Here is a 24,161-nt window from a genome sequence, read left to right on the forward strand (position 1 = left end):
TGTTATCATGGCATGATTTATTCAAACTTTCCCAGATAGACAACTTGCAAACATAATATTTTTAAATAATATATTAAAAAAACGAATATGCTTAATTTTACAACACGCAAACATAGAAGAAAGCAGTGAATTAGGGTTTGTCACATACAATGGCCCCAAAAGTTTGGACAAGCTAAATACTTTTTGGGCCACTGATTATAACATCTCTGAATCTATTTGACAGTTTTACTTGTGTAAAATGTTTTAACAAATCATGCAGTGATTTAAAACAAGGGGTGAATGCAGCCATTTCAATGCCATTAATTTAGTCAACTAAAAGCAAAGGAAGGTCAAGGCTTGAGACCCAGCTGGGAAAGAAAGGTTTAGGAGTGTGTGGTCATGACCTCTATGTTGAACCTGTTGACTAGGCATCAGGAAGTGTGAGATGATCCAGCTAGACAGCTGGTGAAGGTGAATGCAAACACAGGGTCAGGCTTGCTGGCCTTGACCCAGCGCCAAAGAAAAACAGAGTGACCTATGCTCTCTATAATCTCGTGATTTGCTTGATGTTCTCAGACACAGATGCAACTCTGTCTGACACAATCACGATTATTACACATGATTTTAGGGTTTTATGATGCTATGCACTTAGAAGAAATTACTTCTTCTTTTTTTTGCAAGAACTATCATTAATGTGTCAATATATTGTGCCATAAGTGTTGCATTTTAAGGCAAGTTAATAGTTGAACTTGAATAAAGTTGATCTGTTAACAAACTTTTTTCTGCTGGCTGTCCTGTCCACAAGAAATTAAACATTACACATTAACCTGCATTACGGGGGCTGTGTATGGTTAAAATATATGCAAAAAGGAACATATAGAGACAATGGAGACAATTTAGTTTGCAAATAAATGCAACAAAGACTGCAGATTGCAATAATTGGAATAAAGAGGAATTTCAATGCAGTGCCTGCTTGACAGGCACTGTAAATTATGCTTCTTATATAAATCCCCTTCCCACAGCCAGAAACAGTCTTAAAATACATGGTCAATTGTGTTGAAGGGGTGTGTGTGTGTGCATTGTCATGGTGATAAGACCAAGCAGTGTAGTAAATTGTAAGTAAAAGTTGATGACATTCTAGTCTGTTAAGAGAGTTAAGCTCCTTTCAACCCAGACTAGCAAAGATAAAATGTATCCAGGGGCCCGAGGACCATCTGGTCTTCACCTGTGTTGAGTCTATTCAGAAACCAAAAACCCCATTCCAACCTCTGTGACACTACAGGAATTTTAATAGAGATTCTAAGACAGAGTAAAAGAATGAGATTTAGAGATTTTGTCTACTCTTTGATGTCTGACATCTATTCTTCTCTTGGTTTTAATGCTCATCTTTCATTGATTGTTGCTTTAACTATTTTTTCACCTCCTTAACAGACTTGCCGCCTCAAAGCTCTCACCTTTTTCAGTTAAAGCCATAGCAATTAGAGATTAATTGAAAGCAATAGAACTCATGGCTGGTGTATTCTGATCTTGCATGGATAAAAAGCTTGCACAGATACAAGCACACTTTGAGGTGGGACAATGGACTCTTGAATGCTTATCTGGTATGACCACTTAATACTGAAAGTTATGTTCCTATGTTTTACTTGTGCTAAATTTTAACATAGACCATATGGATAAGAAAGTAACGGGAAAATCCATTAAAAAAAATATATGCATAGCTGAAATTAACGTGGAAAAAGCAACAGATTTTTATTGAATTATATAAAGTACAGTTTTGTACCAAAAGCAGTTTTTACATTTGATTACAAGATATTCAAAGACCTTATTTACAGTGTACAGTTCCTATACATATCAACAGAGGATGTTAGTGTTGTCAAGAAGCCCAATTTTTTCAGCAAAAAAAATATGACTGAATCACTCAAGTCTTGTGATAATTGTGATAGTGTTTTGGGTTTAAGTTAGCTGGAGCTCAGTGATCAGTTGTGGAAATTACAACATGTGACATTATTGGATTTGAAGCCTCCAAATACTCTTACGAGTTACATGTTGTTTGGATTACAGGTGCAAATGAACCATGACCAGTTTTAAGATTGGAAAAAAATGGGCTCCAAGTGAGTCCCAAATTTCAGCTAAAGGTTTACTTGACCAAATCCACCTGAAACCTTAGTGAAGCTACACCAAAGTCATAACCTTGAGTGACGCTGGCTGAAAGCGGCGGATCTTCTTCTTCAGTGCTCTGGAAGCTTTGATGCGGCAGGCCGCCGGTTCTGAGCGAGGTTGTTGCTCAAGAGAAAACCCCGCTGCCGTGGTCCCCATCGCAGCCTGAGCCCACACTAAACCCCCTTCATCTTCCTCTTCTTCCTCCAACAGATCCTCCTCATCCAGCGAGAGACTGCTGTCCGAGTCTGAGGCCGTCTGAGAGCCCTGGCTGGACTCGCTGTCCCCAAAACGGTTTGTGGTGTAGTTGCTCATCTCTCCATCACTGCTTGCTGCGATAGTAGAGTGAAAGAGCGACGCACACTCGGCAGAATACTCAGAGAACTCTGACTCACAACGAGGAGGATAGCGGCTGGAGATTGGCGCTGCGGGATATCTAGATTCTAAGTAACTGAAGTAAGAGGAGGTGGAGAGCGAGTGAGGAAGGGCCCGTGGAGGACAGCCCCAATGACCTGAGCGAGGTCTGGCACTAACACTCCTTACCATGGACACCTTTCGAGAGTTCAAGACTTCTTTGGATCTCTGGGTGTGGAGAGTTTGGGGCAACGGGATCTCAGAAGCGGAAGGCCATTTCCGAGAACTCTGTTTCTTTTTGGCTTGATCCAGAGGAAGGTGCACAGGTTCAGGGGCTTTACGGGACTTTGTGGACTTGGAGGTTTGACTCTGTTGATGGTGAGGGTTGTTTGGGGTGTGGTGTGAGTTGAAATGTCCATTACAACTGCAATCTGAGCAAGAATTTATCTGGGACTCTTCCAGATTTGTCCCTTTCCCTTTGCATGTGCTGGACTGCTTTAAGTCAGCTCGGGGTTTGGTGCAGAACTCTCGAGACAAGTGTTTTTGCTGCTGTTTCTTTGAAGATTTTTCTGAGCTCTTCTTTCTCAGTTTTACAGATTTCGTTTTCTTGTCTGCCTGACGCACTTTCACCCTCTGAGACCCTGCAGGAACAAACTGTGCATGGACAAACTCTGATGGAGGTGTACCACCCTTATCATCAAAAGAAGCTCTACCGTCCTCTCTTCTGAAGGTAAAACTTGATCTCCTCTCTACTAGCTTTGGGACCATAGATGACTCCTTGGGAAAATGTCCACTCCCCTTTTCTGAATGTCCATTGTCAGACTCGGTACCAGTCTTGCCTGTAGCATTCCTTATGGGAAAGTAATTATTTTGGAGATCCGTGGAAGGTGCTGAGTGTGTGCCATGGCACGACGTCTGGACAACAATTGCTTTGAAATTGGGCTCCAAACCAGGTGCGTTCCTCTGTTGCTGATTGCTGTTTAGTGCTGAAGATGTTTTTCCAGTCTCCGGTGCATTTTCTAAGGGCATTGTTATGTGTTGAAGGGATCCCAGCAGTTGAGGAACATTGAGCAGTCCATAGGTCATTTCCTGGGATCTAGGCCTTTGCTCCTGTGTACTGCTAACAGTATCATTTCTTCTTGTGCCGTTTAACAGGTTTATCTTACTGGAGCTTCGCTGTAGTATCTTGTTAATGTATCCAGCAGACCTGGAGTTTGTGAACCCTTCGATTGGGTTTTGGGTTTCCTCTTCAAGAGTCCCTTCAGGCATTCCATCAAGTGCTAAGGCACTTCCCTGTTCACCGGTGCAACTGAAGATGGGGCTTTGTAAGGCCACAGCATGCAGTGGACTGGGGTAACAGTACACTTCTGTCCCATTGCTAGACACCAGGTTACTCTGATATTTGGGGTCTACTGAGGGGTTTTGGAGGCTAGCACAGGGTTTAGAGCTCTTCACATCATTGGATTTGAAGGAGCCAAAACCAGGTGCGATCATTCGATCAAGGTCCCCTGAAAGAAGAGCCCAAGAAAAATTGCATCAAGATACTTTACATTTCAGAAGTTAAGCTGGTTATGACTATAGTGACTACAATAAGAAACAATGTATTCTGATAGTACATGCTATAGTACTTTACACAAACTTTACCCTAAGAACACATTTTCATGCTCACCTGTGGAAACAGGTCTTTGCCTTGCTGCTCGAGCGGTTGCTGTTCGTATACAACTGCTACCGAGCTTCACTCCTGAACGTGGTGCATCAGACTGGCCAGTGCTCTCATCAGCAGAACAACGTCGGGAAACACCAGTCTGTCTAGAAACATTACGGCCATGTGGCACATATGAGTTGGAGAGAAGTGGAAGCAGACTGGTTTGAGAAGAGGAGAGACTCTCGCTGTAAACAGAGGTGCAGGAGTTGGACAGTGAGCCTGAACCACCATCACTGAGCTCATAGAACCCTGGAAGTAGAAATTAGCACTATTAGATGCAATGCCGAGTACCAAAAAATGCTTGATGTTGTCATTTACATCATTTTGGCCATTCCGAAAGTCTGATTGGCCATACAGTCCATGGCCATTTTCAAGAAACAGCTGAAGACGCATCTTTTTTGGCAATACTTGATCCATTAATACTAACACTTTATCTTCTATTCTATATCTAGAAAATAATAATAATAAAATACACGTACTACATTAGATTAAACTGGGAAGGGTTATTGCACTTGCATATTGTTGTGCTATTGTTAGTTTAACTGCTTCTATTGTTCTCATTTGTAAGTCGCTTTGGATAAAAGCGTCTGCTAAATTAATACATGTAAATTTAGGTCTGAAATGAAATGTTGGAAGCTGGTGTAAATGTTACGTCTTTAAAGGGGAAGCTTGTTATGTCCAGCTCATTTAGACCATTTAAACAAACAGATTACTGTTTGATGTCATAAATGGAAGAGAAATGACACTCTTCACCTTCAAATGAAAAAGGAAGTATGTGATATGTAAAGTGAATGGGTATGTTTAGTCACCTGAACTGGGTCTGCTGTCACTCTCTAGGTGTTCAGTGGATGCTTTACACACATCCAGTTTCAGCTCATTGATCTGGTGGTCTAGCTGCTGGAGATGAGTCTTCAATCCTACATCCTGTCTGCGTAGACGTGTCTGCAGGTAAAACACACATTCACATATATCAGTCTCAACATGTTAGCATGCAACACAACTGCTTTAACTGCAAATACATCAGTTTTAATTCAATATTAAATACAAGATATCTGCTACATCGTGCGATTTTAGCACATTTATGAACCACGTGAGCAGAGTTGTATATAAATTCAACAGTTTTTCATGTAACAAATACTAAGCTGAAAGTTCGAGAACAGTGAAGTGTATTAAATTTTAAGCCATGCCCAAAAGAACTAACTAAAGTGTTCTTTGTTAAGCTACTATTCATTCTCATTCCAAACTAACCACAGAAGAACATTGAAAACTAGATGCTCCCAGACATTTAATGGCTGATATGACTCCTGCTGTTATACGATGTAGACAAGAGGAGGAAAAAAACAGAAGGAGGAAGCAAATAAAAAAGGAGAGTGGTTGACTATTAACTAGGCAAGGATAAAGGGTAGCCTGGGGGAAGTGCTGTAAGATTACTAAAATCTCTCCTGCAGAGGAGCACAAACTATTGTGTAACCCAAATGTATGGGTCCAAGAGGAAATTACATGCCAAATACAGAACATCTATAATGGTTGACTGTAAACCATCTTTGCAAAGTAAAGGGTCACACCTTTGCCAAACTCTGACAACGCATACTTTAATCTATCGTCTTTGTACTTGCCAGTTAGTGAAAGAGAACAATGAGGAACACTAATCCAATTTTATCTGAGGGTATAACCGTAAACTATAGTTGTGTGGATAACGCAACCGGTTGCAACAAACCACTTAAATTCAGAAAATCCTTAGTGATAACACCCTAAATGTAAGGGTTTTCTTAACTTAAGGGGGTTTGTTCCATCTGGGAACTGACATTTGGATAAATATGAAGTTAGATCCGCCAGATGTTTTCTCAGGGTTCCTCGACATTTGACTAATGAATTTCTTTTTAGAGAGTTCACAATGAGCCATTTCTAGCTGATGAAATAATTCAGAGCAGAGAATAACTAGAACAATGTAATTCACTATGTTTCCATGACTTAAAAATATTAAATATATAAAATAAAAATATATATTTTCCTGGAAATCAAAATAAAGTGCTATTTTGTTTAGTTTTCTGTTCATTTTAGAAAGGGGGTTTACAAACAGAATATCAGAATCTTAGTGCACACATACATCCACATTGGCGGAGCACTTATTGCAGATGATATCAACTGTGCAAATTCCCTGTGCTTTGGGCGGGGGGAAATAATTTTGTAATTAATTTAAATTGTGTAAGAGCCCTACTGCCAGTCTCTTAGATGTCTAAAGACCAGACTCACTTTGACTATCGAGTATTAGAAGGGTTCAACAAAAGTCCAAAAGGTTCAAACATGCATCGGCTGTGGGGTCAAATCTGTGTCGCCGACCGAGCCACAGTTCCTCGGTTGCCATTCTCATTAAATTGGGTTAATCATCAGAAACGGACTGGCCCCCCTCAGAGCCCTTGATTTATGACCCCTCACTATGACCCCCAGCTGAGCTTGTGATTCAGCACTGGATTCAGTCATCAAGCGCACTGCCAAACCATGCACAAAATACACCAATGAATCCCCCCTACAGTAAGAGCACACAGGAATGTAGGTTATACAAAGATTCTCATTTGCTGCTGGAAAATTAGCAAAATAATGTAAAAGAACTGACTAAATCACAGAAAAAATCTGGTAGATCTATCTATATTCATTCAAACGATCACATCAGATATGTTCACACATTTGTAATTAAAATGTATGTCTGAAGAGTTTTCCATGAGCAGTTAATGTATTTTACATGATTTTGTCAGCTATAAATGAAAGTGCAGACTGTCTTGATGTCGTGGACATTTTTTTACTTGGCTGGTGTAAATAGTCCTATGACTACAATGGACTAGACAAGAATATCTGTTTAATCCAGTTTGCTTCTCTAAGATGATATCTTTGTCAAAGCTCTATAAAAGTAAGCTAAGCTGTTAAAGCATAATATAGATAATGTATGATGCATATTATATATAAATGGTCGATTATTGATTATTTTTGTATTAATAAGATTGCTTTAACTTGTATGTAAACATGTCAATTGTCACAGTTGCCAGTTGGAAAAAACAAAGCCCAATTTTAGTGTTGTTTTTTTATTATCACTATTAAATGAAAAGTAAAAAAAAAAAAATGCATTTATACATTTTTGTTGCCCACAATTTTTTTGTTTTACTCCATAGTTACCCACTGTATACAATTGTGATAAAAAATTAACCACATGCTTTCATCAAAATGATTGGCACCTTGTCTTTAAAAAGATGTCTTACCAGCTGTTGTTTTAGCAGAGTAAGTGTTGCCTCCAGTCTCAGCTCTTCTGTGCTCACGTTCTCGTGTTTTGATGAATCGGACTCTTCTCTGTTCTGGGTCAGAGCCCAGTGCACCATGGCACTCTGTTTGTCCCGGAGGAGATGCAGTTCCTGCAGTCCGGCCAGCGCTGCGTGCAGCCTCTCTCCTGTCCTTCCCCGGTCCATTCCCGCAGCTGCGCTCAGCACACCTGATCCAGGTGCTTTTCTCCCCAACATCATCAGACGTGCTGTTTAGACATATCCAGAGAGGCGAGAGAAATAATGAGATCCGCTATGTGACTGAGTCCAATGTGCGTCCCAGTGTGAAACAACTATTGTGTTCTACGAAGCGCATGTGACTGTGTATACAGTACCTGTACGGGGCGGTGTACAAAGTAACCCCGCCCACTTTCGCCCTGACCATGGAAAACCCCGCCCCTCGCTGGCTGTTTGGCGGACGCTGGTCAGTGAATTTGCCAATCCTTCTTTGGGAAATGTCTGGAATATTATTCTTAACGAGGTTACGTGATCAAATTCTCGAAGCAGTTAATCAAGAAAAAATTAAAAAGTGAACAAATTAATAGGCTATTCATGAGATACATCGCTCTGTCTGTAGGATTTGTAAAATATATTTCTTTTAAAGGGATAGTTCCCCCAAAAATAAAAATTCTGTCATCATTTACTCACCCTCGAGTTGTTCTGAATCTAAACAAGTAGGCTATGCATTTCTCTCTTCTGCTGAACACACACACACAGACGCACGCACACACGCGCACAAACAAACAAACAAACAAACACAGAGAATATATTTCGAAGAATGTCGGTAAACAAACAGCTAATAGCCATTGACTTCTATAGTATTTTTTTCTTCCATAGGCCTATATGGAAGTCTATGGGGCCCATCAACTGTTCGGCTACCAACATTCATCAAAATATCTTCTTTTGTGTTCCACAGAAGAAAGAATTTTCATTTTTGGGTGAACTATACCTTTAAGAAAGTAATGCTCTGTGTCTTAGAAAAAAATATGAATACACAAGGGCTGATTTTTTTTTATCAAACACCAATTTAAAACATATAAATAGTTATATTTTTAATCCGCATTAAACTGTATACCTTTTATTATGTGTTTTGTACTTTTATCCATGTAATTCATATAGGCTACACAAAAAATTAGCCACTAGCGCCCTCTTGCGTACAATGACTGACTTATAGAAAACCTCAAAATGATCAACATAAAATACCCATTATTGGCATGCAGTTATCGAGGTTTTGGACATTTAGGCATAATATGGTGCATCGGTTTGCATAATTCCTTTACAAAAGCTCAAGGTAAAAAAGAAAGAAATTTTATTTATTTTTAATGTTGACCATGCTGTGCATCAAGCAGAGTTATGTTGAGAGTATCTGAAATCCATGTGCATTTTTTGTGATGTAGGCCTACACAGGAAACGTGTGTTGATGAGAACAGGGCAAGATAGCATCAGGGTTCGAGCCCTCATCGCTGGCAGCGGCGCTGTGAGGTAAAGTCAGACTGTACCACACTGTCTTTCCCCTACAGCTTTTACCTCTGACAGCCACAAGATGTGGGAGAGGAAGTGAGATACAGGCAGAGATACAAAAATAAATACAACAAACAGACCTTTATGAGTAAGCCAGAGAATGCTAAATCTGATCAAGATTAGCCTAAATACAATGTTTTATCAATGTTTTAAAATATGAGATGGTTTGATTAGGTTTTTGAGTCAACCATCTAAACAAATGAATCGCACAAATCCTGTCCGGGTCAAAATTTACCACAAAATCAGAACATAACATGACCTAGAGATGTCTTTGTGAGATTCGTCCATACAGTGATATTGCCGAAGTCAAACAGAATCTTATGTGAGACAATGACTCTATTATACCTGCTATTGTGTTTTACATAAACTTCCCACAGGGAGACACTGTCCTGTTACAAATAAGAGATGCGACGATGTTACCAGCAGGTGGCGCTATAACACAAGCATTAAGTGCTGTATTTGACCCCTGTGTGAATCTCACTAAAACATGGTCACACGTCACCCTATTGATATTGTTTCAATTTTCTTGTTTTATAAGTAACATTTTCTATATATTTATATATATATTATATATATTATACTATATATTAATTAATTTTATAATAATTGTTATGATTCTCAATGGTGAATTTCATTAGATATAGGATTTTTAAACTGCTATTATACAGTACTATTGTACAATGATTTTGTAAAAAAAAATATATATATATATATATATATAATATGTATATAGCATTACAGTAATAAGAATGAGACTTTCTTTTCATTTTGGAGTAAAATATGATGAGGACGCGTTATTGACAGGTTTCATGAAATTTACTCTCTTACACAGAGTGAAATCTCAGAATGTCATGTTAAAGGTAGGGTAGGCAATTTCGGAGAAGCTATAGCAATAGCAAGCTAGCTTTGAAAGCATAAGATCCCACCCTCCCTTTAGAGCAGAGGCTATAAAGACACTGATAATGTTGAACACATAAATCTGTAATTACGGTCACGACATGGCGTGAACTCAGCATAAGCTTGTTGTTTTGGTTCAGGAGGAACTGTGGAATGCGGCTGCTGTTTGTTTATGGCTCTCGGTGACTGTCTGTGTGCAACTCTGCATAGCCTCGAACGCGCTGATGACGTGTGATGTCTGTGCGAGCAGGGTGCGCAGAGATGTAGAAATGCATATTGACACAGACAGATAAGACATCGTATCGTATCATTGCATTCAGACCACATGCAATGATTGGACGAACATTTTTTGGTCCTGAGACTTCCACAGAAGATATATGTACATGTTTTAATATTTAGACCACTTTGAATACTGAATATCTAAAAAATTGCCTACCCTACCTTTAAATAATTCAACCAAAATCAAAACAAAATAATTGTTGCAAATATGAAATCGCTGGCCAAGACTTTGAACTATACATGATCTGTAAGTTTTCGATAAGGATGTTTACTAAAATACTTCTCTCGTATGCGTGATGTTGGCTGAGGGGAAATGTTATGCTGCAGTGCTGTGAGTGTCTCAAACGTCTGCTTTGATCAGCGTGAGTCGGAGGTCTCGGACTGTAAACCAGCGCGTAAGAGGAAAGTGATGCTTATCTTGTCTTGCCTTGAATCTTGAATGCAGTAGATACAGGTCCAGTGGACATAATAATGCTAACATTGTCCTCTCTGGATGTCCCTGTGCCCTTATCCCGTTCAAAGCACTTCCATATAGTGATGTCATGATGGTTTTGATCCATCAGTGTCCTCCTCGGCCTCTATGCATGCCAGTGAGGGTGTACAAATAAATAAATAGCTACATTCTGATGTAATGTCAAATAAACAAACAAACACACAAGCTCTGTTGCAAAACCCAGTGAGCTGCTTTGCTATAAATACCATAAAAAAAAAATGTTCTTCCTCAGTATTTTTGTCTCGTTTTCCAGTCCAAATGTAAACATTCTTAAATGAAGATATTACTTGAGATTCTATTTATGATCAGAATTAAGTTGCTGAAAACAAGAAAAAATATCTGCAAATGGAGTAAGAAAAATAATCTAGTTTTCCCTTTGAATTAAAGTTTACTGGCAGATGTTTTTTCTTCTTTTAGGCATAAATTCAAGATTCAAGGCAACTCACATAATTGTAATCTCAAGTTAATAAGAATGCTCATATTTGTACTTAAAAACAAGACAAAAATACTGATAAAGAACATTTTTGCTGCGTGTTTAAGCCTTTAATCAAAAGTGTATGGCAAGCCGTTTTAGCTTAAAATGTTTGCAGTGTCAATTTTTACTAGTAAAATTCCATTTAGAGATCTCTCTAGTTCAGTTGTTTCTAGTAAGAATGTAATTGCAGAGCTTTCTAATTCAATAACAGAGCTCTGCAATTATACATATCTTTAATGTTTTTTACTAGTAAAAATTCTATTAGAGAGCTCTGCAATTACATTTTTACTAGTAAGAATTGGATTAGAGAGCTCTCTAATTGGAATTCTTACTAGTAAAAAAAAATCAATTGTAGAGCTCTTAAAAATGAATGTAAGTCAATGGAGACATATAACTAGTAAAATTGTGGAGCTCTCTAATGTATGGAAGATTGTTTTAAAACAATTTTTACAAGTGACTTTTATTCTTGAAATTGCGAGTTATATCACAGACTTATTTTCTCAGAATTGTGAGTTATAAAGACTGACTTTTTTCTCTGAATTGCGAGTTTATATCTCGCAATTCTGACTTCATAAAGCACAATTACTTTATGACTTTATAACTCGCAATTACGAGAGAAAAGAAGTCAGAATTGTGAGATAAAAAGTCGTAATTACCTTCTGTGGCAGAAACAAGCTTACATACTAATGGGAGTTGTCACTAATAATCAGTGTTGGGTAAAGTTACTTTTAAAAGTAATGCATTACAATATTGCGTTACTCCCTTAAAAAGTAACTATTTGCTTTACTTAGTTACTTTTTTAGAAAAGTAATGCGTTACGTTACTTTTGCTTTACTTTTTTTCCCACCTGGGCTGGGCTTGTTTTTTTATAATACAAAAGTTATATTTTTGGGCAAATGTAAAGACCCTTTCACACCAAAAGTGAAATAATAATCCTCAGGCTGAAGGAAATGTGTACAGTAGAGGAAAGCAAACCTTTATATATATCTATAGTCATTTTTGCTTATTTAACTGAATCATCGAAGGTCAGAAGCAAGTACATTGGTCAATAAAGTGAGATCAAATACTTAAAAAATTATGTTTTATTTAACATATTTAGTTATTGGAGGTTTGCATAGTATTCTGATTCTGCATTTCACTGATTTTATTCATTTTGAGGAATATTGAATATTTTTTTGTTCAAGTGAGATGAGTCAATGCTCACATTTAGTCTAGAACTACAATAAACATCATGTTCACACACACACACACACACACATTAATTTGTCTCAACATGAGGACAGGAGAGCTGTCAGTCAATAAATGGGAAAACAAAGTAACTTGCGTTACTTGTTTGAAAAAGTAACTCAGATATTTTGTTGTAAATTTTAAAAGTAATGCGATACTTTACTAGTTACTTGAAAAAGTAATCTGATTACGTAACTCAAGTTACTTGTAATGCATTTCCCCCAACACTGCTAATAATTGAACTAGAGAGCTCTCTAATCATAATTGTTTTGAATTGTAGAGTTCCCTAATTAAATTATTACTAGTAAAAATGCAATCACGACAAGTAACGCTGGCAACATTTTAAGCTAAAATGGCTTGCCATAGGAGTGAATGTTCTTTTAAGTAACAGATCTTGATAACAGTTCTGTTTTCATCTCTACTCCTTAATGCAATGCTTTTATCTTCAATATGTTTCTAAATTTTTCCATGTCATATTTTTTTTCATTGTTTATCTCTCATTCTCTCTCATGCAGCTTCATAAATGCAACCATCCAAATGAGACACAAAGGCCTCCAAACACAACCATAGCAACAGACAGAGATGCCACTCGGAAAATGTGAGAGTGCGGAAGAAAGGAGCGTTTGGTGATAAGGTGTACCTGTATTTGTGAGGCAATAAAGGACAGGTCACAAACAACAGGAACTGCAGCGGGGGGAGTGAAAGGTAAACAGAAATCTGTTGTCATATGTGAAGCTGAGACAGTGAGTGATGAACACAAGAAAACAAACACGTTGGCAAGCCTCACAGCCTTCAAGCCACCAGCATCTGATATCACGCACAAGGTATTTTCTTGGGTGTGTATACTGTGTACAAGAAGTTTTGTTTGGGTGTATAGTGTGGATTGTTCTTTTGAAAATATACATTTACTGTAACCCAAGAGCAAAACTTTATTGCTGCTTCATAATTAAGATATTTTGAAGAATGTATTTAACCGAACAGTTCATGGGCCCCTTTGACTTCCATAGTATTTGTTTCCCCCGTTCTATGGAAGTACATTGACCATTCGCAGGGAGCTTGATTGACAGGTGATCTGACCAATCATACTTCGCCATCCGCCATTTTGTCCGACAAAGCAGTCAGGAGAGTTAGTAGATTAACATGGGAGGATTTGAACTTGAGAAGCGGAGTGTACTGACGCCTTTCCGCGGTTAAAACAACATTCCTTCTTATTTTCATTCATGTTTATTTGATGCTATAAATGAACTAGAAGGAAGAGATGATCGGTTCACGAGCAGCTTTAACTGATGCTCTACAGTGATCTGTCAGACACATTAAAGAGCCACAAAACGGTATTTATTGTTTACATTTCTTTTAAAAAATGACCAAATTTGAAAGGTGAGACTTTTTTTAATGTTAATATTAAAAGTAACCGAAAAGTAACCTGGTCTGTCAGTGTGTTGTCAGTGTCCTCTCTGCTCCGCGATGATTTTCACTGCGTGAGAACATGGTGGCGTGAGAGTGACGTAGCTTGTCGGACATAGCGACAGTAACTAAGGGGGGCGGGTCTATGCGAACGGTCAATTGGGCCCATCAACTGTTTGGTTACCCATGTTCTTCAAAATATGTTCTTTTGTGTTCAGCAGAAGAAAAAAATTAATACAGGTTTGGAACGAGTAAATGATGACAGAATTTACATTTTTGGGTGAACTATCCCTTTAATGTATAGCAGCTCAGGTCTTGGTCTTGGAAGAATTTAATGAGAAATATTTGAGATTATATTGAGATCTCTGCCTAATGTTGATATAAATGTTAATGTCTGATGATCATGTTAGCTTACATGTGCGTAAGCAATCTTATTTCGCTATTGCCTGTTTCTGCTTCTACTCCGATTGTTTTTGGAACCGGAGATTATATAAGATGCGTAATAAAACCCCTACCTTAAAACAGTGAAGACGTCCTAACATTACCGAAATCTCAGGAAGAGGGATAGGACTGAAGCTTTGATGAACTCGATCTACTCAATCTGTGTTTTGATCATCTAATATTGATTGCTATGTTTTGATCATCTGAATCCCATACCAAAAGTCTTTAACAAAAAAATATATTTTCTCAGCTTTGTGGTCAAAATGTTTGTTGTTGTTTGCTGTTGTGTAAAAGCATTTTACAGTGGCCCTTTTGATATATTGTACAATGTTCAGATAATCATAAAACAAAATATTCTCGGGGGCCATGAAAGTTTTGTAGAAATGGTCAAAAATGCTGACGCTGGCAGGCAACTTAAACAAAACAAACAAACAAACAATCAGACAAACAAACAAACAAACAAACAAACAATCAGACAAACACTGGGGAAAGAGTTCCATTTAATCTCTAGAAGAAATACCTTGGAGAAACATTGAGATCTTATGTGTGTTTGGGAATTCCTATGGGGATTTCTTAATTATTTGTCATGTATTAAAGAAAGAAAGAAAGAAAGAAAGAAAGAAAGAAAGAAAGAAAGAAAGAAAGAAAGAAAGAAAGAAAGAAAGAAAGAAAGAAAGAAAGAAAGAAAGAAAGAAAGGAAGAATTTGTATAAATAAGTATAGTTATTTGTGTGTGTGTGTGCGTGTGCGCGCGCGTGTGTGTGTGTGTGTGTGTGTGTGTGTGTGTGTGTGTGTGTGTGTGTGTGTGTGTGTGTGTGTGTGTGTGTGTGTGTGTGTGTGTGTGTGTGTGTGTGTGTGTGTGTGTGTGTGTGTGTCCTGTCATGAGGGGTTTCCCATGCTGGTTGTCTGATTGAGTCTCTGAGCTTTATTCACTAAAAAACCACAGATATGGGATTTCAGACATCAAAGAACATTTTCTCTTTACCTAAAAACACTCCTGAATCCCTTCAGCACCTCTGAGAGACTCACACAAACACTTTCCCACAGAAAATCACTTCTTTACACACTATAGCACATCTTTCTTTCAGTGTACTTATATGTATTAAATGCATGTCACACTTGAAAATGTATGAAAATATAAAACCATCTATCACATTTTTAGCAAAAAAAAATTGATCAAAACTGACTATAAATACTTTTACATTTTTACAAAAAAAAAATTTCCAACATTCAAAATAATGAGAAATCAGCATATTCAAATAATTTCTGAAGGATCATGTGACACTGAAGACTAATGATGCTGAAAATTCGGCTTTGCATCACGAGAATAAATTACATTTTAAAATAGAAAACACTTATTTTAAATTCTAATAATACTGTTTACACTTATTTTTGACCATTTATTTTAAATGCAACCTTGTTGAGCATTCAAGACAAAACAATTCCACAAACTTTTAAATGGTAGAGTATATCCACTAATAATTATACATAATGGTTTGATAGTCAACATGAAAAATGCATTCCTGATTTTATTGTGCACATTATTCCAATTTTTGCCAATGGAGTGGTGCAGGGATGACGTCAAAACCTGGAAGACTAATTTGCCACCGGTTCCCTCGAGAACGTCCAAGTATTGTCAAGTTATGTTTACCACAGACCGTATTTTCCTCATAAATTGAAAAACCTCATTATAAAAACCTGTTGGAAAATCCAGAGGGAACCACTTCATAGCATTAGACTTCAGGGTTTTAATGTCAGGACTGCAACCTCCTTAATCTGATGTTTGAGAGGGTTTGAGAAGTCGTTCAGAGGCGGAGTCACATTTTTCTTTTTATTAAGAAAGTCAATTTCCTTTAAGTGTCCAAATACTGGGCTTTAATATTAAAAAGGGCAAACCCTTAACGGACGCCCTTTTCCACCGCAATCATTCCCACAGAGACGAGAAGTATTGATTCACTCTTATGTTATGTTACTCTCATGTGGAGGCGATTTGTCTGATTTTATTAGTGCTGTAAGTGTCATGCAGTGAAAAGGAAGGCATCCCATAAAGTAAACCTGTCCATCCGTTCCTGTGGTTAAGCCCGGCATTACCCAGAATCCTCTTTGTTCTAAACCACATCTGAGCATGAACAAAGCCAAGCATCTCTGATATGTCAATGAGATGTCTACACAAGCCAAGGGCATCAACATAATGTGCAACGCAGATTGTTAATGTATAAACCGTGTGTTTCTGTGTGTGGAGGAGCATGTCCGAACATGTATCTCAGCTAGTCGCTACTAATACGTTATTTCCCCTTTGTTTATCTTTTAAGAGGGCATGTGGGAGCTTTTATACTATTACAGTATATACTGTACACCGTATCTACATTGCTAGAGTAGATGAAAAGTCTGTCATCATTTAATCACCCTCATGTTGTTCCAAACCCGCATGACTTTCTTTCTGGAAGACAAAAGGAGATTTAGACAGAATGTCTGCTCTTTTCCATATGAAAGTGACCAAGGCAATCAAGCTACACAAAAAACATCATAAAAGCATCACAAATATAGTGCATGTGACATGTTCCAAGTCCTCTGAAACCATATGAAATATTCCAGGCTCTTCTTTACATCAAGCTATAGCATTAACACTTCCATAGCATCACAATCTCATGTGCACTTTTGTATAGTCAATCTTGCAGCATCTCATGTGGTCACATGACATGAGAACCAATGATGTGTGGTATCATTAAAGGTAACACTTTATTTTAAGGTGGCGTAGTTACATGTTACTACATGTACTTATAACAGTAAATTATGCATAATTACAAGTAAGTAACCCTAACCGTAACTTTATAGTACATGTAGTTAATTCATATGTAAGAACTGGCCTGAGTTTGAGTTTGATGACTGAGCCTGGTTTCTCCCAAGGTTTTTTTTTTTTTTACATTCTGTCACTTGATGGAGTTTTGGTTCCTTGCCACTTTGGCTTGCTTAGTTGGGGACAATTCATATTCAATAATATTATTGATCTGCCTGCATATATGAGAACTGAACTGAACTGGACAATGACATCACTGTTTCCTCCAGAGCGGCTGTATAGATAAATGAACTAAATTAATAACTTTTTTACAACAGAAATGAACCATCACTGAACATACTTAAGCTGGACTATGACACTATTTTCTTCTAGATCTGCTGAAACAAACTTTGTTGCATTACTTTCCTGTTATCAATCTGTATGGTAAAAGCGCTATATAAATAAAGGTGACTTTTGACTTGACTTAAAGAGGTCTTATGCTCAGCAAAGCTGCATTTATTTAATCAAAAATACAGTAATATTGAAATATTATTGCAATTTAAAATAACTGTTTTTGTAATATAAATTATTCCTGTGACGGTAAAGCTGAGTTTTCAGCATCATTACTCCAGTCTTCAGTGTCACATGATCCTTCAGAAATCATTGCAATATGCTGATTTGCTGCTCAAGAAACATACAGTTCCACAGACGCTGTGACGCTCATCTTTTAATTTATATATTTATTTACTTATTATTTATAGGTTTACTCATCTGTTCTCACACTCGTTCGTTTCATGGGACTGTCGTATAACTCAAGAGGATAGATGTCTGCATGCAGTGGACTGAAGGCTTTTACCTGAAAGACTTCATTTTGCTCGGGAAGATTATGTTTTAAGGGTGAGTATAAAAACGTCAAGGTCAAGTTCTCCAGACCAACCTCCAGTGACTTGTGTTCAGATACAGGTTCTCTGCTAAAAGAGAAGCACTCTTTCTCCAGGTGCGGAGAGAGCTCGAGTGCTTTAAGAACGTGTAAAGTGTCGGGCCAACACGTTGCCATCGTAAAACAGTCAGCGAATTAATGTTAATCTGTTTTTAAATGATGGAGTATCCCAAAAGTGACCACACTGCTCAGGAAAGTTTGACTTGCTGCCATCTCCAATAACACAGACAGGAGAGGTGGACTGATAGACCTGATTTACAACAACTCTAATGTAAAGTAAACCTTTGAGTAAAGGAGCATAATGTGTGCATGCATCTGAGAACGCTGTCAATCCATTCATTTTAAATTAAATTGGGCATTGCAAGAATATGGAGGAAAACAAGATTTGCAAGAGATGTATAGTAATGCTTTATTCTGATAATTCACTTTAGACATTCAAACTATAACTTTGCAACTACATGTCAACTAGCAGTCAGACTGTCTGCTTAATATACTATCACTTTATTGTGATGCTCCCAGACATTCTGCTGACTATTTGTTACTTTGCAACTTCATTTCAAATTTTTCTACTTACCCGAACCCTAACAATCTAATGACAGTCTACACTGTAAAAAAAATTCCGTAAAAATACGGTACAATGTACCATATTAATTTGAAGGAATTTTCCGTATTTGTCTTTTACAGGACTTTTACCCGTATTTTGAATTACGCGTTGCATTGTGGGAACTAGAACCTGATCGGCGCGAAAAGTTTGAGACGCAAGCGCCATTACACACGCAGATGACCGCGGCCAAAGTTGCTTTATAAAGTCGGATTTCGGATGTGTGGAAGTTATTCTGACACTTCTGTGGTAAAAAACGAAAATTATATTTAGCTAAGAGTCAAATAAGCTGTTTACGTAATGTTATTTTGGTTGCCACCCGGCTTGTTAGGCAAATGAATGTCGGAGCCGTCGCGTTTATCATTTTATGCTTATCGTCACACATTGAAATATTTATTTCACACTCGTGGAAGTTCCCCTGGTTGTATGTGTTATAGTGTCCTCGTTGTAACTGGTTTATTGGCTTTTATTTGGTCGGTGATGCGATTTATTTCGTGCCGAGCGCACCCGTTAACCAGGATGAAGTGCAGTAAGTTAACGTTACTCGTGTTTTTGGAGCAGTTTAATGGCTTCAAACAAAAGCTACCAGATAAAATCGTCGAGAAAAGGAAAGGCCATTTAAGACTTGATTTAAAAGGCATGAAGATACAACGTGAATACTGTGTGTGAAGATGCAGTAGAGCTGGATAAAGGAAAACACCACGTTTTCTTCCAAATGAGGTAACGTTACGTTAATGTTATGTTTACGTTAGACTTTTTATTGTCTTGTTTTTGTACGACACATATGACTTTAAACCCCTAATAATGACCTTGAAAGAATAATTTACATTTAACATGACTGCTATTATACTTTATTATAGTTTGTTTCATAGTTTCTGTTGTTTTCTTATCTATTGACAGGACTTTCCTGATGTAAGTTACTGTGCATCCCAAGCACCACCCTGCATGCTCCTTATGGGTTTGTATTTTGTTTTATTAGTATTTTATTATTATTAATCATTATGAGTACTCAATATTGGCAAAACACATTTAAATTTAAAGTCTGAGGAAAAATGTTTATAGAAAAAGTTGGTTGCTGAATAGCCCCTTCAAATATTTTTACGCTTATAGGTCAGTAGAAAAGCATTTTATAAGGAAGTTTTAAACAACTGTTTTTGGAGCGGTTTTCTGAAGTGGTCGTGTAATGTTTTTCATTTTGTAATATCTTATTTGTTTAAGGTGATGGGCTTTCAGGATTGCTGTCATTCAATAAGTTATTATTGACCACATCTCCTACCCTATTGAGGCAGTGAGCTACAAAATGGCACTTATCCTGGAGTTCATAAAGGTAAGCAACACATTTTTAATTAAATTATTTATAGAGCATGTTGTTGTGTTACTGTTTATAATTGAAAATAATGAAACATATAAGGTATAGTTGAGCAGACAAGCTAACATAACATGCAATTAGAGTCCACTGGAAACAGAAGTCTTAGCATTTAATACAGTGTTTGAATTTGAAAGAATTAGGGATGGCAGTTGATAATTTAACGAACGTAAAATACTGTATGATTATTTTTCAACCTCAACCTGGTTTGCATGATACTTTGTAGTTCAATTTCCTTCATTTAATTTCGTGTGTAGCTAAAAACATATATATTTTTTTCTTCATATGCAACTTTCCTGTGCAGAAATCCTGAATGAAGGTCGAAAAGGCTGAGATGAAGGAAACCAAACGTCTACACATTCCTCCAAGACTGCTGAAGTTCCTGTATGAACAACCGAAAATCCATGTAAAGTTTAAAGGGATAGTTCACTTTGAAATTACATTTTGGTGTGTTTTAGCTTACCTGAAGTGCATCCAAGATGTAGGTGTCTTTGTCTCCGCAGTAGTTTCAATTTTGATATTTTTAGGTCAAACCGTTCTTGTCTGTCAGTCATATAATGCAGGTATATAGGTACTGTCTCCAAAAGCATGCAGAGAAAAGTCCAAATTAAAAAATTCCACATCGTAAGTGCACATTGATGGCCTAAGACACGAAACAAGCGGTTTGTGTGATAAAACGAACAGTATTTATTTCGTTTTTATCTCTTTTACACAACCACGTCCAGGCGATCTGTTTACGTAGTCTGCGTAAGCGCCGTAAAGCTCCGGAAGTGGTCTCCCGGATGAGTTCGCGCGAGCTTGCGTAAATGTATTTTTTTACATCGGTTTAAACATCCCGGATAAGTGCAAACTAGTACCATTTATATTAGCCGTCCTACCTACAATCTCTGTTCTGTGCATAGGTTCTGGTGTAAACAATGAGTGACGTCCACGCGCAAGAGATCACTTTGCCTTCCGGCGCTTACGCAGACTAAGTAAACAGATCACTTGGACGTCGTTGTGTAAAAGAGATAAAAACGATATAAATACTGTTCGTTTTATCACACAAACCGCTTGTTTCGTGTCTTAGGCCATCAATGTGCACTTACGATGGGGCATTTTTTAATTTGGACTTTTCTCTGCATGCTATTGGAGACACTGCCTATATACCTGCATTATATGACTGACAGACAAGAACGGTTTGACCTAAAAATATCAAAATTGAAACTACTGCGGAGACAAAGACACCTACATCTTGGATGCACTTCAGGTAAGCTAAAACATACCAAAATTTTATTTCAAAGTGAACTATCCCTTTAAGCTTTTGTCAAATCTCAAAATGGACCTTTAACTGAACATACCGAAGAAGGAAAGTTTTTCACGGAAGTTGTTCACTCCAAAATTAAAATAATGTCATTTATTACTCGCCCTCCTGATGTTCCAACCCTGCAAGACTTTAGTTCATCTTCAGAACAAAAATGACGATTTTTTTTTTAATGAAATCTGAGAGCTTTCTCTTCCTCTGTTGACAGCTTACGCAACTACCACTTTCAAGCTCCAGAAAGGTAGTAAAGACATCATTAAAGTAACATGGTGTCCTAACCAGATGCGATAAGATTCTAGCAACAAGCTGTTTTTCTGTCCACACCAAATGCGTCGTGACAATGTAAAGCGACAAAAACAATTAAAAACCACAGCCAATCAGAACAGTGTGTGGACAGGTTCTCTTGGCACAGCAGTCACAATGAAATTGATAAGTACATAATCAAATTAATAAATATTACACCATTTAAACAACTGAGTGACTGAAACAATCTTTGTCATAGAGTACACTTGTTTGTTCACAATGAGTTGACAGTTTTTTTTTTGTAGTGTTCCAGCTGCAATGTCACAGAAAAATAGAAACCGTTTCTAAAATAGAATCGTCACTGGTTAGGACAAAAACTCAGATTGACATGGAAAATATACCTTTTATCGTGTGTTGCGTGTAGTTAGAACACGTTGTAATCTATGTATTTTCATTGGTTTAACCCCCCCAAAAAAGCGATGCAAATGCTTTGTGTGTAGAAAAAAAAACAAATTGTCTTTTGTCACAATATTTTGATACATTCACACGAGGATCACAGTGGCTTGTTCTCACCCATGCATTCTCGCCCTGCTGGGTCAGCAGCACACATGCATTGTGGCGCTCTTGTGATCGTGTCAGCGATCTATATTTTGTGAGAAAAGATGTGTATTTTTTTTCTTCACACAAAACATTTGTGCACATTTATTTCATAAATTTGAGGTTAAACCACTGGAGTCACATGGATTACATTTATGTCTGTATACCTTTCTGAACCTTGAAATTGGTAGTTGCGTAAGATGTCAAAGGAGGGACAGAAATCTCTCCGATTTCCTCAAAAATATCTTAATTTTTGTAGGGCTGACTTCTAATAGTCGAGGATTCGACGATTCGATTCGGAGAGGTCTGATTCGACTATGAACCTCATAGTCGAATACATGGGCGTCAGTTTGGTTTGAAATGTGCTGGGGACAGAGACGCATTCGCATTTTCAGAAGGGCTGGGTACAATTTTATTTATTTTTTCGCTTTCGCGCAGGTCATGTTTTGAAAGACGATGTCCTGTAGCTTACTAATGTAAATAAATAAAAATGTATTCAAAAATCTGCTTCACATTTTCAGCAGGGCTGCGGAGCGGCTGTGGGTTGACTCCACACGGTTCTCATGTGCGTTAAAAAGCTTTACGTGGTTTAATGTACCTAAACAACGATTACCAAATTTCCCTCTCATATTGCTCCTCATAACCACTGAAAATGGTAAAAAAATCGAACCCGGAGTCCAATTATTATGGACGTTATCTGATATTAAGCGTTTCTGCTTCACATTTTCAGCAGGGCTGCGGAGCGGCTGTGAGTTGACTCCACGCGGTTCTCATGTGCGTTAAAAAGCTTTACGTGGTTTAATGTAGCCTACCTAAACAACGATCGCCAAATTTCTCTCTCATATTGCTCCTCATGTTTATGAAATGTTATGATATATGTGTGATATGTGTTTTTTAGCTCTTTTGTTTGAAATGGAAAAAATCTAGCTGCTATCTAAAAAAAAAAAGAAAAAAAAAAAAGGTTCGACTATCAGTCGACTATGGCAAAATCTAACGAATCAGATTCGACTATGAAAATCCTTAGTCGAAAACAGCCCTAAATTTTTGTTATGGAGACGAATGGAAGTCTTGTGGGGCGTGGAACATGAGCGTGAGTAATTAATGACAATTTAAATTTTTTGGTGAACTAACACTTTAAGGAATATGGTGTTCTCTTACAGAAAAATGGCATTAACACTAACATTTCACTCTACTATTGACTAAGTCTGAAGCTATTTTTAATGATAAAAGCAGCAGACCTGTATTCGTATTCCATTTTTTTTTGTTTCTTTCTGTATTGTATTTGTATTGTATTGCATTTGAAAATGTTTTGAATCTTGACTTTCACAGTTAAGTATTTTTTCAAAGAATTTTGTGAGCTATTTGGTGCAACACCAATATTGTGCAAGTACCTGCTCATGTTTTCTTTTTTTAATTCTGTCTCTTGTTTGTTTAATGTCTAAACTTCTTCCACAATACAAGCACTTTTTAATGGGTCTTTGTACATTGTTTCATTTGTCATATATATTTATATGTTTATATCTTTACTCATTGAATGCATTTAAGAATGTTTACATGAATATTTGTACAAAAATAAACCATGTTCAATTTGTATATATGGTTCTTGAATTATTTGCTACCAAAATATATGGTATCAAATTTCTATAAATATAGAAATTTCTGTATAAGGATTATCCGTTAATAGTACAGAAAATGTACTGTTAATATACAGAATTTTCCGTTTTAGAGGTGAAGGAACTGTCCGTAATTTAACGGAAAATGTCCTGGTAATTTTCTGCCAGTACATTATCCGTTTTTTTACGGAATTATTTTTTACAGTGTACTAATACAATATTGAGAGTTAGTTGACATGTATTTGCAAAGTTACTTATAGATAGAATAATAGGACTATCAAAATAAAGTGCAACCAGGATGTATTTTAGGACATACTGTGCCCTCTGGACTCTGCCCTGTTCTCACCGTGCGCGCGCGTGTGTGCGCGTGTGTGTGCGCGTGTGTGTGCGTGTGTGTGTGCATGTGTGTGCGTGTGTACTGCTTCTTCACAGTCTTCTGTTGTCTGGCCTTGAAGTATATGATCAGCTACTTATACTGACCTT

At 37.4% G+C, this 24,161-nt stretch overlaps 1 protein-coding gene and 1 long non-coding RNA gene across 2 annotated transcripts; one reads left to right on the top strand and one right to left on the bottom strand.

Moving 5' to 3' along the window:
- Positions 1-1,705: 1,705 nt before the first annotated feature.
- dact2 (dishevelled-binding antagonist of beta-catenin 2) lies at positions 1,706-7,849 on the bottom strand. Its single transcript, XM_079635739.1, has 4 exons — positions 7,447-7,849; positions 5,005-5,137; positions 4,160-4,444; positions 1,706-3,998 (listed from the first exon to the last, which is right to left on the bottom strand). The coding sequence occupies exons 1-4, from the start codon at positions 7,702-7,704 to the stop codon at positions 2,152-2,154; spliced, it is 2,523 nt and encodes an 840-aa protein (XP_079491865.1). The 5' UTR covers positions 7,705-7,849; the 3' UTR covers positions 1,706-2,151.
- An 11,258-nt stretch (positions 7,850-19,107) lies between these two features.
- On the top strand, positions 19,108-20,535 carry LOC307010444. The gene is made up of 4 exons (XR_013800195.1): positions 19,108-19,276; positions 19,457-19,514; positions 19,775-19,883; positions 20,227-20,535. It is a non-coding gene; the product is annotated as an uncharacterized lncRNA (long non-coding RNA).
- The last annotated feature ends 3,626 nt before the right edge of the window (positions 20,536-24,161 follow it).

This window comes from Phoxinus phoxinus (assembly GCF_949152265.1).
Source record: "Phoxinus phoxinus genome assembly, chromosome: 14".
NCBI classification, from domain to species: Eukaryota; Metazoa; Chordata; class Actinopteri; order Cypriniformes; family Leuciscidae; genus Phoxinus; species Phoxinus phoxinus.

Coding starts and splice junctions, on each gene's coding strand:
- dact2 (XM_079635739.1), bottom strand. CDS start 7,704: ATGATGTTGGGGAGAAAAGCACCTGGATCAGGTGTGCTGAGCGCAGCT. Junction 5,138..7,446: donor CTCTGCTAAAACAACAGCTG/GTAAGACATCTT, acceptor TTTTACCTGCAG/ACACGTCTACGCAGACAGGA. Junction 4,445..5,004: donor TGACAGCAGACCCAGTTCAG/GTGACTAAACAT, acceptor TTCTACTTCCAG/GGTTCTATGAGCTCAGTGAT.